Below are 15,276 nucleotides of genomic sequence, written 5' to 3' on the forward strand. Positions count from 1 at the left end.
ATTATTTAATCTAATTTCACATCTAATGACAAATAAAACGTGTAGAATGTGACTAACTCAAACAGAATCATGAGTTTATTATGTTTACACACGATATGATGTTTAAGAAAGCAATTTAACATATGCACACTTTTTAGTATTTTATTTTGACACTCAACAATGTGTATTTTTTTTTTATCACGACCCCCGCCTTCCGCGTCTGGCTGTTTCTCTCTCCAGCGTTTAGACTCACTGAGTAAGGGGAAGAAAACCAAGCCATTTACGCTGGATTTTAAGTGGCCATTATGGTCATTTGGAGAGTAAAACTAACTTCGAGACGTTTTTTTGTGCGGTTGTTGATCAGACATATATTTGACGTGTTCTCGTGAGCGGATGTGTCCTTGTCGGCTCGCCGTGGAGGTGCAGCGCGAGGCGGTGTCTTATCACAAAGCTTCCGCTACGTGAGATTACAAAAAAAAAATAGATCCAAAAAATGGCTTCGGTGTTAGGCTGCTTCAGTGGACCCGAAGTGTTAGAGGACGTCAGTCACGCTCAAGGTTTAATGGGAGAGTTGAAGGCGTTGTACGACAGCCGCCTCCTCTCGGACATTACTATCGAGGTGGACCCCAATGGAGAACCCTTGGAGCCGAACGGAGGCGGTATCAACGAGGGTTCCTCGGGTGACGACCTCGTCCAGCTGTTCCACTGCAGCCGCAACGTTCTCGCCGCCGCCAGCCCTTACTTCAAGAGTATGTTCACCGGCGGCTTGACCGAAAGCGTTCAGGAGAGGGTGGCCATCCGCGGGGTGGACGTGGAGTCCATGGCGGTCATCGTGGACTACTGCTACACGGGTAAGGTGACCGTCACCGAGAGCAACGCGCAGAGGCTGTACGCCGCTGCCAACATGCTCCAACTGGAGTACATCAGGAAGGCCTGCTCTGGGTTCATGACCCGTAGGCTCGACCTGGCCAACTGCGTGGGCATTCTGAAATTCGCCGACACCTACGACAACCCCGAGCTCAAGGAGAGCGCCCGAGCTTTCATCGCCAGGAACTTTAGCCAGCCGTGCATCGCGGGGGAGCTTTGCGAGCTGGACCTGCGCCAGTTGGAAGACCTGCTCTCTTTGGACACGTTGGACGTCGCCTGCGAGCGCGAAGTGTGCTCCGCCGCCCTGCGCTGGATCGAAGCCAACGGGCCGCTCGAGAAGGACGACGCGCTACGGGCGCTGAGGTGCGTGCGCTGGAACTTGTTTAGCGAGAGGGACAAGCGCTACCTGGAGGGCTTGGCGGCGAGGCCCTTCATCGAAAAGTACTTTGAGTCATCCTTCAACAGGCCCCGCGCCGCGGCCGCATCTCTGGACCTTCCCAAGCATCGGATAGGCGTGAGTGCCAAAGAAATGATTTTGTTCTTCGGTCTTCCCAACGACAACATCATGTGCTGCGATCCATATTCTGAGGACCTCTACTTTGTAACACCTCCTGTGGTTGATCTGAGCACGCAGGATTACAAACGCTCCACCATGGAGTCCCTCATTGCTTGTTCCAGCCCTGAAAATAACCTTTATCTGGCCTCTCACCTCTCCAAACACTTCTGGCAGTACGATCCGGTTCTCAACAGCTGGCAGGAGCTAGCGGGGAGGCCGCTCGGGAGGATTCACTCCGGGATGGGCTACCTCAATGGCCACGTGTATCTTCTCGGCGGACGCAACCCCGTGACGGACGCCCGACTCAAAGAAGTGGAGTGTTACAGCGTCCAAAGGAACCAGTGGACCTTCGTTGCTCCGCTGCCGCATTCTTTTAGTAAAATGCAGGTGGTCGCGTTGAACGATCATTTATACGTCATGAACAAACGCCGCATGCTATGCTACGACCCGCGCCGCAACCGTTGGCGCCACTGCGGCTCGCTGCGCCGCGACAAGCTACACAAAGCGTGCGTTTACCGGGACCAGATCATCTGCGTGTGCGACATCCCCGTGGTGAAGGCCTACAGCCCGGCGCGCGGCGAGTGGCGGCGGCTGGCCGACATTCCCATCGATAGCCGCGCCCTCAACTACCAAGTCATCCAACATGGCGGCAAACTGCTGCTCCTCACGCAAACCTTGTTGCAGCACAATAAGAATCGCGTCCTCATGCACGAGTATGAGCCCGCGCGGGAGAGCTGGAAGAGCGTCACGGTGGTCTACGTGTCCACCTTGGGGCCCGTGTGCGTTTCCGCGCGGGTCTACCCGGCGTGTCTCGGCTCAGCGCGTAGCTTCTCCACTGAGGAAGATGACGACAGCGGATCCAGCGCCGACTGGGACCTTGACGGCTTGACGGACGCCGATTCGGATTCAGCCAGCTCCAGCTCATTCTCAGACGAGAACTGGTAGTCGCATTTTTACAGGCTGGTCTAAATAATAATAATACCTCGGTTTACGAACGAACCCCTTGGCTTACCAACTTTTCGGTTGACGAACGTTGCATTTATGAACATTTTACCTTCAAACTTTTTTCGGGATCCGCACGGATCTGCCACAATGAGTGATGTGTCGTTGGCGAACGAGCCCGTTCTTCTAACAACAAAATGGCAGCCGACTGTTTTTGTCCTCTATTCCCCGCCCCCAGTCTTCGGTTAAAGCCACGTGATTGGTTAAGAACGCAGCAGTGAGGGGGCGTGGTTTAAATATTAAAGAGACAGGCAGACGACAGTGAGAGTTTCAACTTTGATTGTTCAAAGGCGTAGACTGCAAGGTTAAAATATCCCATCAATCAGGCTCCACAAACAACCAGCACAAGCCATCTGTACACTTGTGCAAAAACATCATTCCTCAAGATGGTGAAAGAAGAAGTTTACGTTCCTCATCAAGTGTTTAATGCTGATGAAAGCGGCCACTCCATTCCATCAAGCCATCAACGACCATCACAAAGGTCAATAAAACCACTTTATTATACTGTACAGTTTATTTCTTTAATTACAATACCATAGCACATTTATTCTACATAAAATAAGGTATATTTTGTGTAGTTTTAATGCTTATTTAGTAGGAAATGATATTTTATGGGGACCTGGGAACAGATTATTCTCATTTTAATGGTTTCCTATGGGAAATTAATTTTTGCGATACACACTTCGCCTTACACACTCTGTCTGGGAACCAATTAAGTTCGTAAGCCAAGGTATCACTGTAATAATAATAATAATACATTTCATTTTTGAGCGGCTTTCAAAACTCTCAAGGACACTTTACAGTCACAGGATATTTTTTTTCTGCGGGTGAGCAGCGGCAGCCACACACGCCAGCATTCACTCACATTATAACTTAATTTTCCTCAATAAAATTTGAAAATATTCTTTTAATATTCTGACTCGTGGTAATTTTTCTGGTAATCTTTATGACAGATTTTTCCTATTCCTTTTTCACTGTGGTAAAATGAGGACGTTTTCTCATCAATGAATGACATTTTAAAACGTTTTTCATAAATAAGGCGCACTGGATTTTGAGGGGCATGGTCGGCTTTTGAAAAAATATCTGTTCTTTTAGGTGCACCTTATTGTGCAGAAAATATAGTAATTTTATTGGTAAGGGACATATTGCTTGAAAAGTAGCACATATGATTTGTCGGTTTGGGGCAAATTCAGACATTTTTGGGGGGCTCCAATTTGATATCAAAGAAACCACTTGGAAGGAAAAAAATGAATCAGAAATAATCCGTGTCAGGTATTCATTTAACAATACTGTACTCTATGTTTATCATTGCACTTGTTAGAATTGCACTACATCTTATTGAGAGGTGCTTCTAATATATTGGTGACATTAACAAAATATAATAAAGATATTTTTAGAGCAATACCTCCCTCATGTCAGTCAAAATTGAGCAGTGTTCGCCTTTTAAACACGCATTTTGCTCATTTTCGGTGCAGTCGTTGCATCTAATGAAATGGCAAGTGAATGCATTATGCTGACTGAGGTTTATTTGGGATGCATATGTGGGTTTATAGCAATCACTCACATTCACAACTATGAATCATCAGGTTTCTTTAATAAAAACCTTAATTTGCATATAAATAGGGTGAAAAGTGAGAAAGGTTCAATTTTAAGGTGCTAAACCGGTTAAAAAAAAAGGTGCAATGTTTTAAAGGGACATTTATATTGTTAACATTGAAACGGCCACTCTATCTATTGGGTTTTTCTACTTCTTTCTTTCCTTTTCCCTTCCTTTCACCAATTTGCTGCTGTGAAATGTAAATTTCTCTACTGCAAGACGAATAAAGGTAAATCCAATCTTATCTATTCTTTTTTTCTTCAAAACGCATATGACCACAACCAGCTTTATCTCTTATATTCTCAATTGCAATTGGTATTGATCTAATGAAATGCTTTTATTTCACTCTTTTGGGACCAAATGAGTCTTGAAATGCAGACAGTCCTTCCTCTCTGGACCACCTTGAATTTTGTCACATCATTCTCAAAATGATTGATGTCGACTTTGAGAATGATTTTGGTCTTGTATGTTTGAAACAACAAAATAAAACGTGGTTTGTTGAAGAAAGACGAGTTTGGTGTGTTTTGATTAGCTCGCTAGCTAGCTAGCTATCTGTCTCAGTCAGACGGACCGTCGGTCTGTCTATCTATATTTATAGCAGTTTCATAAATACATTTATAAAAATAAGTAAATAATAAATAAGTTCTTAAACGATATTTTTGACCACGAAAGTACATTTACTGTTCATATTTTTACCCAAAAAAATCGTTTTGACAGTCGGCATCTGGTGCAGCCTGCCAAAGAATGACATTCTTAATGTTGCATTCAAATGACCTCGGATCTTTTGATATTTACGTCGAAAAAACGATTTTGACCATCGGTCGGTTTCGCGTATGACATTTTAAGATGTCGTTTAACTCCAAACGTTGGAAGAGTTTTTTAACTATAAACGTTGGAATAGAACGGAGAACACGTTCGTGTTAGTTCTGTAGTTCACATGAAATCAGAACATGAATCGGATGAATAAAACACTGTACTTACATTTGCATGTTTAGGATGATAACGGAAATTGGTGATTATTATCTACAATAGACATTTAACACGAGAGTGATTAGTGAGAATCATTACAAAAATGGTATATTGTTTTGTTTTCATGTGCTAAGGGAATACGATTGGAACATTTCCGGATGATTCTCCACAATGTGAATGCGGCACGTTAATCGCGCCATCTGTATTCTTTAGCAGGCGTCTCCGCGGCCATGGTAACACTTCATCGTGGACCTCCGATTGAAAAGAACGCCGCAAACATCTGTTTTTAACGCAGGTATGACGATTATTTTCATGTTCCTTCTGTTGTCAACACTACCAATAGGTACCTCGCAGTCTTTGTTGTTACTGGTGTTCGTTTTAACAAACGACGAGGGATGTCTCGTGTTTTTTTTTCCTTTCTTTCTCACCAATCTCCACCCCGTTTTGTTGTCTTCGTAGCCTGGAGGCGATGCTATGAGCAACCGCAAACCGGATTACAATGATTGCGGACTAAATGAAGTGGATAAATGGCGATCGGATTGAGAGGGGCGAACAGGTGCATGCATGTGGAGTTGCTTTGGTTATGTTCTCGGGATGAAAAAAATAGATGCTACTTTTCACCACCGCAAAGCACCACGGTCAACTAAAAAAAAAAAGGGAACGTTGCTAAAGCGATTGCATTTATCGTCCAGATTGGATCATACTTGCATGCATGTTTTAAAATCGATGTTAATGCAGGTCTTGAGTTGTGTTAGTAGAGGCCTTGCTAATAGATGCAGTTAGTTTGCCATTCAACACATTGTCAAATTAAAATCAAGGAGAAAGATAAGCATATTTCAAATTTTTTAAATGAGTAGAGTATATACACTGTTAATATTGTCTAATTCATGACTAAGGGACACAAAGCTCCTTCCAAATACTGTCTCGAAAAAAATGTACACATATAGTTGGGCCTGCTTAAAGGACAACCGACGCCTCCGGAAAAGTTGTTTCCATAATTTGTAAAATCACTTCAAATGACTTCCACTGAGCGTATTTTACAAAGATTACACCGCATATAGCTATTTTACCTTTTAAGACTCGCGCTGATTATTCAGGAACCTTCTGAAACTGGCCACTTCCGGTTTCATTTTTAAGTCATTTTTGGACACTTTAAGTCATTTTTAGTGGTGCTTTTCATTTGACACGCATCCTGCATGATAAAACATTTTTATGATGTCAGTTACGAAACAAAAAAATGGTGTCGGTTGTCCTTTAAAACTAGCACCATGTTTGGGCATAGATCCTGGTTTATTTTAATTCATGGTTTGAATATTGAAAATTAACGGACATTTTCTTGAGCTCCTACCACTCATGGGCCTTCAACTCTCCACATACTAATTGACGTTGTGGTGTGTTGTTTAACCCTTATATTATGTTGACCAAAAAAAAAAAAAAAAAATCACGTTGATTGTGTTGTGGGTCATTTTTACCCGTATGTAAAAATCCAAACAAAACAGTCAAATAATAGGTGACATCAGCAACAACTGTTTGTGAGATGTTATATACATGCTTGAAAAAAAGAGCCAACATATTTTCTATCCCATTGAGATATTTTACAACTGTTTTGAAGAAAGGAAAAAGAAAGAAGATCCAGTGTTTTAGTCAACACAAAAACGGAAACGGGTAAAATGGACCCATAATATAATATGAAGGTTAAAGCGCTATATAAAACTAATATGTATGGATTGCACTGTATTTAGGACAGCCTCCCTCCCTCATTTGAAGCTCATATAACTCCACGTCCATATAATGTAGGAATTAACTCTTTTTTTCTGATGAAAGAAGAGAGTCTAAAGTTTCTAACGTTGTATTGGATGTTTATGTAGTCCTAAAACTCAATATTCTGTGGGTACTGGAATTCGAGTGACTATGAAAACTATTCAGGCACTGTCATGGACACATTGTTGCATATTATTTGGCAGTGAATGAGTTAATAATACGAACCACTGAATGGATGTTCTTGTAATTTTCTTTGTCTCACAGCTGCCATGCGCCATGAATTTATCTGAGATTTATGACAACGCCAAAAAGGGTCGCGAGTATGCTTTGCTGGGGAACTACGATTCATCCAGCGTGTACTACCAAGGTGTGCTACAACAGATCAACAAGCACTGCCAGACGCTCAAAGACCCGGCGCTTAAAGTCCGATGGCAGCAGGTGGGGGGTGCTTTTGTTTTAAAGGACAACCGACGTCTCCGGACAACTTGTGTCCATAATTTGTAAAATGTCTTCAAATGACTTCTACTGAGCATATTTTACAAAGATTCCACCGCATATAGCTATATTTTACCTTTTAAGACTCGCGCTGAATATTCCGGAAGTCTTTTTTTTTTAGTTGGTAACGAGTCCGTACGTGACGTCACTGAAAGAACGCCCCTGACCGAAAAAAGGACACATTGTAGCAGTTCTTCCATCACGTCAATGCATTTTGCTAGACTTTGGTCTGACAACTTTGTGTAGGGCAAAAAAGAGGCAGAAGAGGGCGACAAAGCTCCGTGTAAGGAATTAATCAGCCTGTGGAAACGGCGACATTTCCCACCCCTGTTGCCTCAAAATGACACGGAATAAATTCTTTAATCAATTGCAAACATGTATGCTTTCTTCTTCAGAACTATTTGAATCATATTCATAACTGGATGAGTAACAAGAAAGCATCTTCTCCCAATCTGAAGCCATTGTTTTGATTCTAGAGCAAGGCAAGACGTCTTGGGGTGACGTCACGAACAAGGGGGCGGGACCTTCTGAAACTCGCCATTTCTGAGGTCATTTTGAAGTAGTTTTGGGACACATTAAGTCATTTTTAATTGGTGTTTTGCATTTGACTCAAAATATCATCCTGCGTGTTTTGGGTATTTTAGATGCTATAAAACGTTTTTCTGATGTCAGTTAGGAAACAAAAAAGTGACGTCATTTCAAGTCAACTCATCCGAGTTTTACGTTTGCTCAGGTGAAAAAGGAGCTGTCTGAGGAATGGGAGGAGATTAAGAGTATCATCGCTGTGCTGGACGCCTTCAAAACCGAGAGGCCAGTGCCGGTACCTGTCACTCAATCAGGAGGAAGCGCCGCTGACCCAGCAGCGTGGCCGCCCCCCACGCCTGCGGAACACAGGTGATCATAAAGTGCATTCAAGGACAACCGACCACTCCGGACAAGTTGTGTCCATAATTTGTAAAATTACTTCAAATGACTTCTACTGAGTGTATTTGACAAAGATGTCACCGCATATAGCTATAGTTTACCTTTTAAAACTTGCACTGAATATTCAGGAAGTCTTGTTTTTAAGTTGGATTGGATTGGATATGCCTTTATTAGTCTCACAGTGGAGAAATTTACATTTCACAGCAAGTTGATGACGATTCCTCACGTGACGTCACGGAGGGAACGCCCATGACCGAGAAAGCGACACACAATGCATTTTGGGTACTTTGTTTAGTCTGAAAACTTTGTGTTGATGGCGAAATTAGAAGGAAAACACATAAATAACGCAATGGTGAATCGTTGTGTGTTGCACCAAGACTACTATTTGATAATAGTTGACACAAATTCCCAGCAGACAAATCAGCCCATTTCCAATGGAGCTTGGGCGCCATCTTGTCCATTTTCTGGGACGCTACATTGCTGTCATTGACGGCTCGAATTGATGCAAAAGGACTTCTTTAATCGATGGCAAACAATTATGCTTTCCTCTTCAGAACAATTTGAATCATAATCATAACTGGATGAGTAGCAAGAAAGCATCTTCTCTGAATCTGAAGCCATTGTTTTGATTCTAGAGCCAGGCAAGACGTCCTGACGTGACGTCACGAACAAGGGGGCGGGACTTTCTGAAACTCGCCGTTTCCGAGTTCATTTTGAAGTGGTTTTGGGACACTTGAAGTCATTTTTATTGGTGTTTTGCATTTGACTAAAAATATCAACCTGCATGTTTTGGCTATTTTAGATGCTATAAAACATTTTGTCTGATGTCAGTTAGGAAACAAAACAATGGTGTCGGTTGTCCTTTAAAGGGGGTGGCCATACCCATTTTTTACAGAAAATATCAACATTCAGGACATGAGTTCCAAACCCCCGCTCAGAATGACCTCAAAATCTGGGATTTCGTGTTGCGCTGTCACTCTCAACAAGTTTTGCTGAGTAAAAATTCCCAAAATGTTTGAACCCACTGAATGATTTGCTATGGAATTTAATGTAGGAATCCCGTGGCAATGAAGCGTCCCAGCAGCGGAGTGAAACAGCAGAAGAAAGAATCTCCTGGTCTCCATCATCGAGGGGAAGGACAAGAAGGTCACGGGCAGGCCAAAACCAAAGCGGAACGGCCCGGAGCCAGAGACGCCCGCAACATGAAATCTAACGACGAGGGTCTTTTGAAAGTATCTGACGCAAGCATTTGGGATTCGCTCGCTCACAAACTGCCGTCGGGACGCTCACGCCTGTCTCTGATCTACTCGTCAGGGAAAGAAAAGTGAAAAAGAGCATAAAAAGTTTGATGCCGCGGGACATGACGGTGAACTGGTGGAGTCACTGGAGCGAGACATTGTGTCGCGCAATCTGAACGTACGCTGGTATGAAAACACACACCAGAGCGGTTTTTTTTTTCTTCCAGTCTTCTAATTGCTGATAACGGAAATTCTTTTGTGAGGAATGACATTGCCGATCTGGAGGACGCTAAGAAGCTGCTCAGAGAAGCTGTGGTGCTACCTATGTGGATGCCGGACTTCTTCAAGGGCATTCGACGACCCTGGAAGGTAGAAAAACAAGAACCAAAAATAAAAATGTGACTCACTGACGCCTACACAAAAAAGGTTTGCAAATTACACTCAAAGCCACAACATGGTGGAAAGAATTTTATTGCCTGATTTAATATGAACTTTCTCTTACCAATTTGAGACGTTTTTGTCAGACTTTTTCATGTGAACACCCTGACTATGAAAAGTCTATTTTTTTTTACGGATTTGAGTCACGTAACTGCTTCATGTCACAAAGAGGGTACAGAAAGTGCTGAAGAATGAATGACTATGTGTCTATGTGGTGTCATATTATTTGTTAGTTTTATTTTTATTTTTTACTTTATGTGACTTCCGGGTTGAGTGAACGCTGACATGTGTGGCTGCCGCTGCTCACCCGCAGAAAAAAGTATCCTGTGACTGTAAAGTGTCCTTGAGAGTTTTGAAAGGCGCTTATAAATGAAATGGATTATTATTATTATTATTATTATTATTATTATTATTATTATTATTATTCAGCAACATGTCGAAAATGGCATCATGTTTTGGGATTATTATTATTATTATTATTTATTATAATTATTGTTGTTGTTGTTATTTTTATTATTTTCACTATTATTACTATTATCTATTTAAGCTTTGTTATTATTAGTAGTTGTGTTGTTTTTGTTTCTGAATGTATGTATTTGTTTATGTATTTTGTTTTATTTGTTTATTTATTGATGTAGGTTTTGGTCTTATTATTAGTAGTAGTATTTGTATGAGTGTTATTTGTATTATTATTATTATCATTACTATTATCACTATTATTATTCAGTATTTATTTATGTTGTTATTTTGTTTTATTTTGTTTTATTATTTATGTATTTATTTAGGTTTTGTTGTTTTTTGTCTTCTATTACTATTATGATAATTTTGTATTTGTGTATTTTTTTTATTATTTATTGACATATGTTTTGGTATTATTATTATTATTTTTTCATTTATTATTATTATATTTATTCAGGTTTTGTTGTTGTTCTACTATTATTACTATTATTATTTTGTATGCATTTATTTAGTTGTATTATTTACTTATCTAAGTTTTGGTCTTATTATTATTATTATTATTATCTGTTAAATCTCTTTAATTTGTCATTGTCACAGGGAGTGCTAATGGTAGGCCCACCGGGTACAGGCAAGACCATGTTAGCCAAAGCAGTGGCGACAGAATGCGGCACGACTTTCTTCAACATGTCCTCTTCCACTCTGACCTCCAAATACAGAGGCGAGTCGGAGAAACTCATCCGTCTGCTCTTTGAAATGGTACAACATTGCATGGGTGTTTTTTTTTTTTTTGGGGGGGGGGAGTCTTGATGAACTGGAATTCAAAGCAATATTTTTTTTTTGGTGGGGGGGGGGGTGATTGGTACAGGCTCGCTTCTATGCGCCGACAACCATCTTCATCGATGAGATCGACTCCATCTGTAGCAGAAGAGGAACGTCCAATGAACATGAAGCCAGTCGCAGAGTCAAATCGGAGCTACTGGTTCAAATGGATGGTATTTTTTCATTTTTTTTTCAATGTTCAAATTAAGCTATTAACTCATTCACTGCCAGACAATGTGCGAATATGTGTCCACTCCAGCGCCAGGGTTTTTGTCATTGTCACTCAAATTGCAGGAGTTTTAGGACTACATAAACATTCAATGCAGCGTGAGAAACCTTCGATTATCTTCTTTCATCAGAAAGAAAGAGTTACTTCCTGAATTATGTCTGTGTAAGCTCTCAGTCGTACAGGAGTGGTCCATCGATGAGAAGGTTTCTTCAGCCGTCATCTGTACAAAGTGAAGGTTTCGGACGTTTCGCCTCCTATCCAAGAGGCTTCGTCAGCGAACTAAAGTCTGACTGGTCGTATCGGCCCCATTTATATATCCCTAACTTCCTGAATTATATAGTTCTGGAGTTATATGAACTTGAAATGAGGGCGGCTGTCCATAATACAATGCAATACATACATATTGTTTGATATAGCGCACCCCTAATCCTCAATCAGCTAAAAACCAACTGTTCATATCTGATTTCCCATCACGTGATCCGATCTCGACATCACAACATTTCATCTGATATCAGAATCAGAAAACCTTTATTCGTCCCGCAATGGGGAAATTTGTAATATATGTATATATATAATAATATAACCTTCCCGTTTTGATGCTGCAGGGGTGGGCGGCGCCCAAGACAACGAAGACCCTTCCAAGATGGTCATGGTCCTCGCCGCAACTAACTTCCCATGGGATATCGATGAAGCTTTGCGCCGACGTCTGGAAAAGCGGATCTACATCTCCTTGCCAACAGGTGACCTCTCGCGCATTTTAAAAGCCACACGTTGTTCCCGTTCAAAAAAATACTCTTCTGTAAACATGTCTTGACTTGTGCTATCTTTAACGTGGCTTTTTTTGTAAATACCGCCGTCCGTGTAGCCGTGGGTCGGGTAGAACTTCTTAAGATCAACTTGCGGGAGGTGGATTTGGCCGCCGACGTGGACCTAGACCTGATCGCTGAAAAAACCGAGGGCTACTCCGGAGCCGACATCACCAACGTCTGCAGGTTTGTATGCCTTAAAGGACAACCGACACCATTTTTTGTTTCCTAACTGACATCACAAAAACGTTTGATAGCATCTAAAATACCCAAAACACCCAGGCTGATATTTTTAGTCACATGCAAAACACCAATAAAAATGAGTTAAAGTCTCCCAAAATTCTTTCGAAATGACCTCGGAGATGGCCAGTTTCAGAAGGTCCCTCGACAAACGTGTCCATCATTTCTCTCAGGGATGCTTCCATGATGGCCATGCGGCGGCGAATTCAAGGACTCAGCCCCGAGGAGATCCGAGCCCTGTCTAAAGAAGAACTCCAGATGCCCGTGATGATGGAGGACTTCACGCTCACACTCAAGAAGATCTCCAAGTCTGTGTCAGCTTCTGACCTGGAAAGATACAAAGCCTGGATGTCCGAGTTTGGTTCAGGGTGAAGTGTTTTTTTTTGTTTGTTTTACAAAAGTTGACTGACCTCGAATGATGATGTCATATATGCCTGATGAATACGCAACAGTGTTAAGGCACAATCCATTCATGGAATATATTTTTTAAATGATGAAAGCAATGAATCACTGAATGGGGATGCAAATTTGACCGAGCAATATTCCTTCTTTCAAGTTGTAGCAAATGCATCAATATCGCCTGCGTCAGGAAACCCTAGAAGACAAAACCGCGGTCTGGGTGTTTGGTCATTTACGTCAACCTCGTGTGTTGTGTGAACTTTTAAATTGTTCTTGAAGTGCACTGAAATCCAATAAATGAATGGATGCCCTTGATTAGGTTGTACAATTGTTTGTGTGCTTGCTTATATAAAAGGTGAATTTGATGCAGCAACGTGTGGTATTTACTTTCATACATGGGATATCTTCTGTATTAGATGATGTTAGATGAAAGAATCACACAATTAAATACCAAAAAAATAAGGTTTTCAATTGTGATTCATACCTGTCGACCTTGGCTAATACCTGCCCTTATAAATGATTACAAGTCCCGTATAAAAGTTGTTATAAAAGTTCATTTAGCTAGCTGCTAGGTCCATAGCTAATCTAGCGCGCTAGCTAGATGGCTATATAATAATAATAATAATAATAATAATGCATTTCATTTCTCAGCACCTTTCAAAACTCTCAAGGTCACTTTACAGTCACAGGATAAGTCTTTCTGTGGGTGAGCAGCGGCAGCCACACACGCCAGCGTTCACTCAACCAGGAAGTAACTCAAATAGATACAAGCAAAGTGAGGGCCCATTTTCCCATTGTGGGATTAATCACCTTTGGAGATTAAATTCTTTTTGAAGGTGGTCATTAGTGTTAAGTTTGGGAACCAATGGTTTTAACAAACTTGTGGGAAAAAAAATTGTGAACATTGAGTTTAGTACCTTAGCAAGGCCCTTTATACCCCGAAAGTATAGCGTTTTCGATCTAAACAAGTGTCCTTCAAAACTGTTTTGGGTTTTTTTTTTTTTTTGCTTTTTATATTGACAACTAAAACTCATTTTCATCCTCCCGAAATATGTATATTGTGTTTTTCGGGATGTAATATAGGGAAAGAGATGATAATTTAGATATACATGTATATACTGTGACTGGTTAAATGCTAAAATATGGAAACTAAAGTCTTGAAGCGCAACAAGGGAAAAGTAGTGAAAGGCAGCTGAAAGATAATTTGGAATTATTGAAAAAGAATGTTTTTCGGGATGTAATATAGAGTAAGAGATAATTTAGATACAGTATGTAATGTGACTGGAAGATAAAGCATCTTAAAGGACTTTAAAGTTCTGTTTATGATGTAATGTAGGGAAACAGATGCCCATTTCACAGTAAGATCAGAGCATTGTAATCAAATGGTGAGTATAGTTTTTGCTTTGCCGATGACCCTTTTTGTGTTCGGGAGCCTTTTACTGAGCGAGTTGCTTGTTCTGTAGCCACAAAGGGACATAAATCTTCTTGTGCCGGTGCCAAGCTCGGATAAATACAGACAGTGTGTCAGGAAGGGCATCCGACGTAAAAGCTTGGCCAAAACAAACATGCGGATCAAACCTCTAAAGATGGAGGACACTGATTTGCTGTGGAGACCACTTGAAGGGAAAAGAAGTTTTTTTGTCTTTGTAAGTCATATTTTCATTTCGTTTCGTTTCGTAAGTACAGTACAAGCAGCTCCTTTGACTTGAAATTCACGACTCGTTCTTTCCCAAACAAAATGGTGGTCGCAGCTGCGCATGCTCAGTTTAGTGAAAGACGTTCGATCCGCCGGCTTTGAACGTCCTTCTTGACGAAACGTGACGATTGTATGGGAACAGAACCGAACACTTTAGGCGTTGACGGAGCAAACGTTTGTAAAACGTACCCCCATCAAGAAATATCAACGTTGAAAGTGTGAGTTGCTCTTTTTCCTGAACTGGCCGCAACCGACAGTCGAGGGACCAAGGTGCGGTTTTCTCCGTCACCTTGGCGACAAGGTGGGTCCAAATTCGCCGAAAATCGTCTTAAATGGTCGACACAACTCTGGTTAACTTCCAGGAATCGGTTATCTATCGCTTTTATATGAATATCGACCGGTTAAACGTCTTAAATTCGGATTTGGGGATTGTACATTTACTAGCAATTGGCTAAATCAAATCAGGTGTGAGCGTGTATCACTTCAAATTCGCTCCTGTGATATTAATTTAAGCAACTTTTTCAAGGGAAAAAAATAGACCCACGATTTTCGAATGCTAAAGTGCGTTTCACCCCAAAACTGCTTTTAATATTTGTGAATTAATGATGCCATGTTGGTAAATTTCACACAATTCTGGTTCGTTCACTTTTATGTGAAATATGTGCGTGTCAATTAGAGACCGATCTTAACTGTATTAAATTCCTCGCTAGCTTTGACAATACAATTTTAATGGTGAAAAAAAACATCAAAGCAATAAAGGAAAGGCTGCCTTCATGTCCAGTTAAGAAAACAATTGTGATCC

The 15,276-nt window shown here is 41.2% G+C and overlaps 2 protein-coding genes across 3 annotated transcripts; both read left to right on the forward strand.

Moving 5' to 3' along the window:
- The first annotated feature begins 198 nt into the window (after positions 1-198).
- kbtbd7 (kelch repeat and BTB (POZ) domain containing 7) lies at positions 199-4,526 on the forward strand. The gene has a single exon (XM_089003255.1). The coding sequence runs from the start codon at positions 473-475 to the stop codon at positions 2,345-2,347; it is 1,875 nt and encodes a 624-aa protein (XP_088859381.1). The 5' UTR covers positions 199-472; the 3' UTR covers positions 2,348-4,526.
- A 617-nt stretch (positions 4,527-5,143) lies between these two features.
- katnal1 (katanin p60 subunit A-like 1) lies at positions 5,144-13,093 on the forward strand. Of its 2 annotated transcripts, XM_089002614.1 has the most exons (12): positions 5,144-5,265; positions 5,430-5,526; positions 6,996-7,169; positions 7,960-8,120; positions 9,205-9,382; positions 9,465-9,574; positions 9,652-9,757; positions 10,883-11,041; positions 11,151-11,277; positions 11,939-12,073; positions 12,199-12,325; positions 12,553-13,093. In XM_089002614.1, exons 2-12 carry the CDS (start codon positions 5,485-5,487, stop codon positions 12,749-12,751), a joined length of 1,518 nt encoding a protein of 505 aa, XP_088858740.1. In that variant the 5' UTR covers positions 5,144-5,265; positions 5,430-5,484; the 3' UTR covers positions 12,752-13,093. The 2 variants fall into 2 exon arrangements, with proteins under 2 accessions (XP_088858740.1, XP_088858741.1); XM_089002615.1 differs by lacking the exon at positions 5,430-5,526 and having other exon boundaries at positions 5,171-5,265.
- The last annotated feature ends 2,183 nt before the right edge of the window (positions 13,094-15,276 follow it).

Source organism: Hippocampus bargibanti, linkage group LG08 (assembly GCF_051943395.1).
Source record: "Hippocampus bargibanti isolate YZ-2025 linkage group LG08, ASM5194339v1, whole genome shotgun sequence".
Classification (NCBI taxonomy): domain Eukaryota; kingdom Metazoa; phylum Chordata; class Actinopteri; order Syngnathiformes; family Syngnathidae; genus Hippocampus; species Hippocampus bargibanti.

Coding starts and splice junctions, on each gene's coding strand:
- kbtbd7 (XM_089003255.1), top strand. CDS start 473: ATGGCTTCGGTGTTAGGCTGCTTCAGTGGACCCGAAGTGTTAGAGGAC.
- katnal1 (XM_089002614.1), top strand. CDS start 5,485: ATGAAGTGGATAAATGGCGATCGGATTGAGAGGGGCGAACAG. Junction 9,575..9,651: donor CGCAATCTGAACGTACGCTG/GTATGAAAACAC, acceptor TTCTTTTGTGAG/GAATGACATTGCCGATCTGG. Junction 12,074..12,198: donor CTACATCTCCTTGCCAACAG/GTGACCTCTCGC, acceptor CCGTCCGTGTAG/CCGTGGGTCGGGTAGAACTT.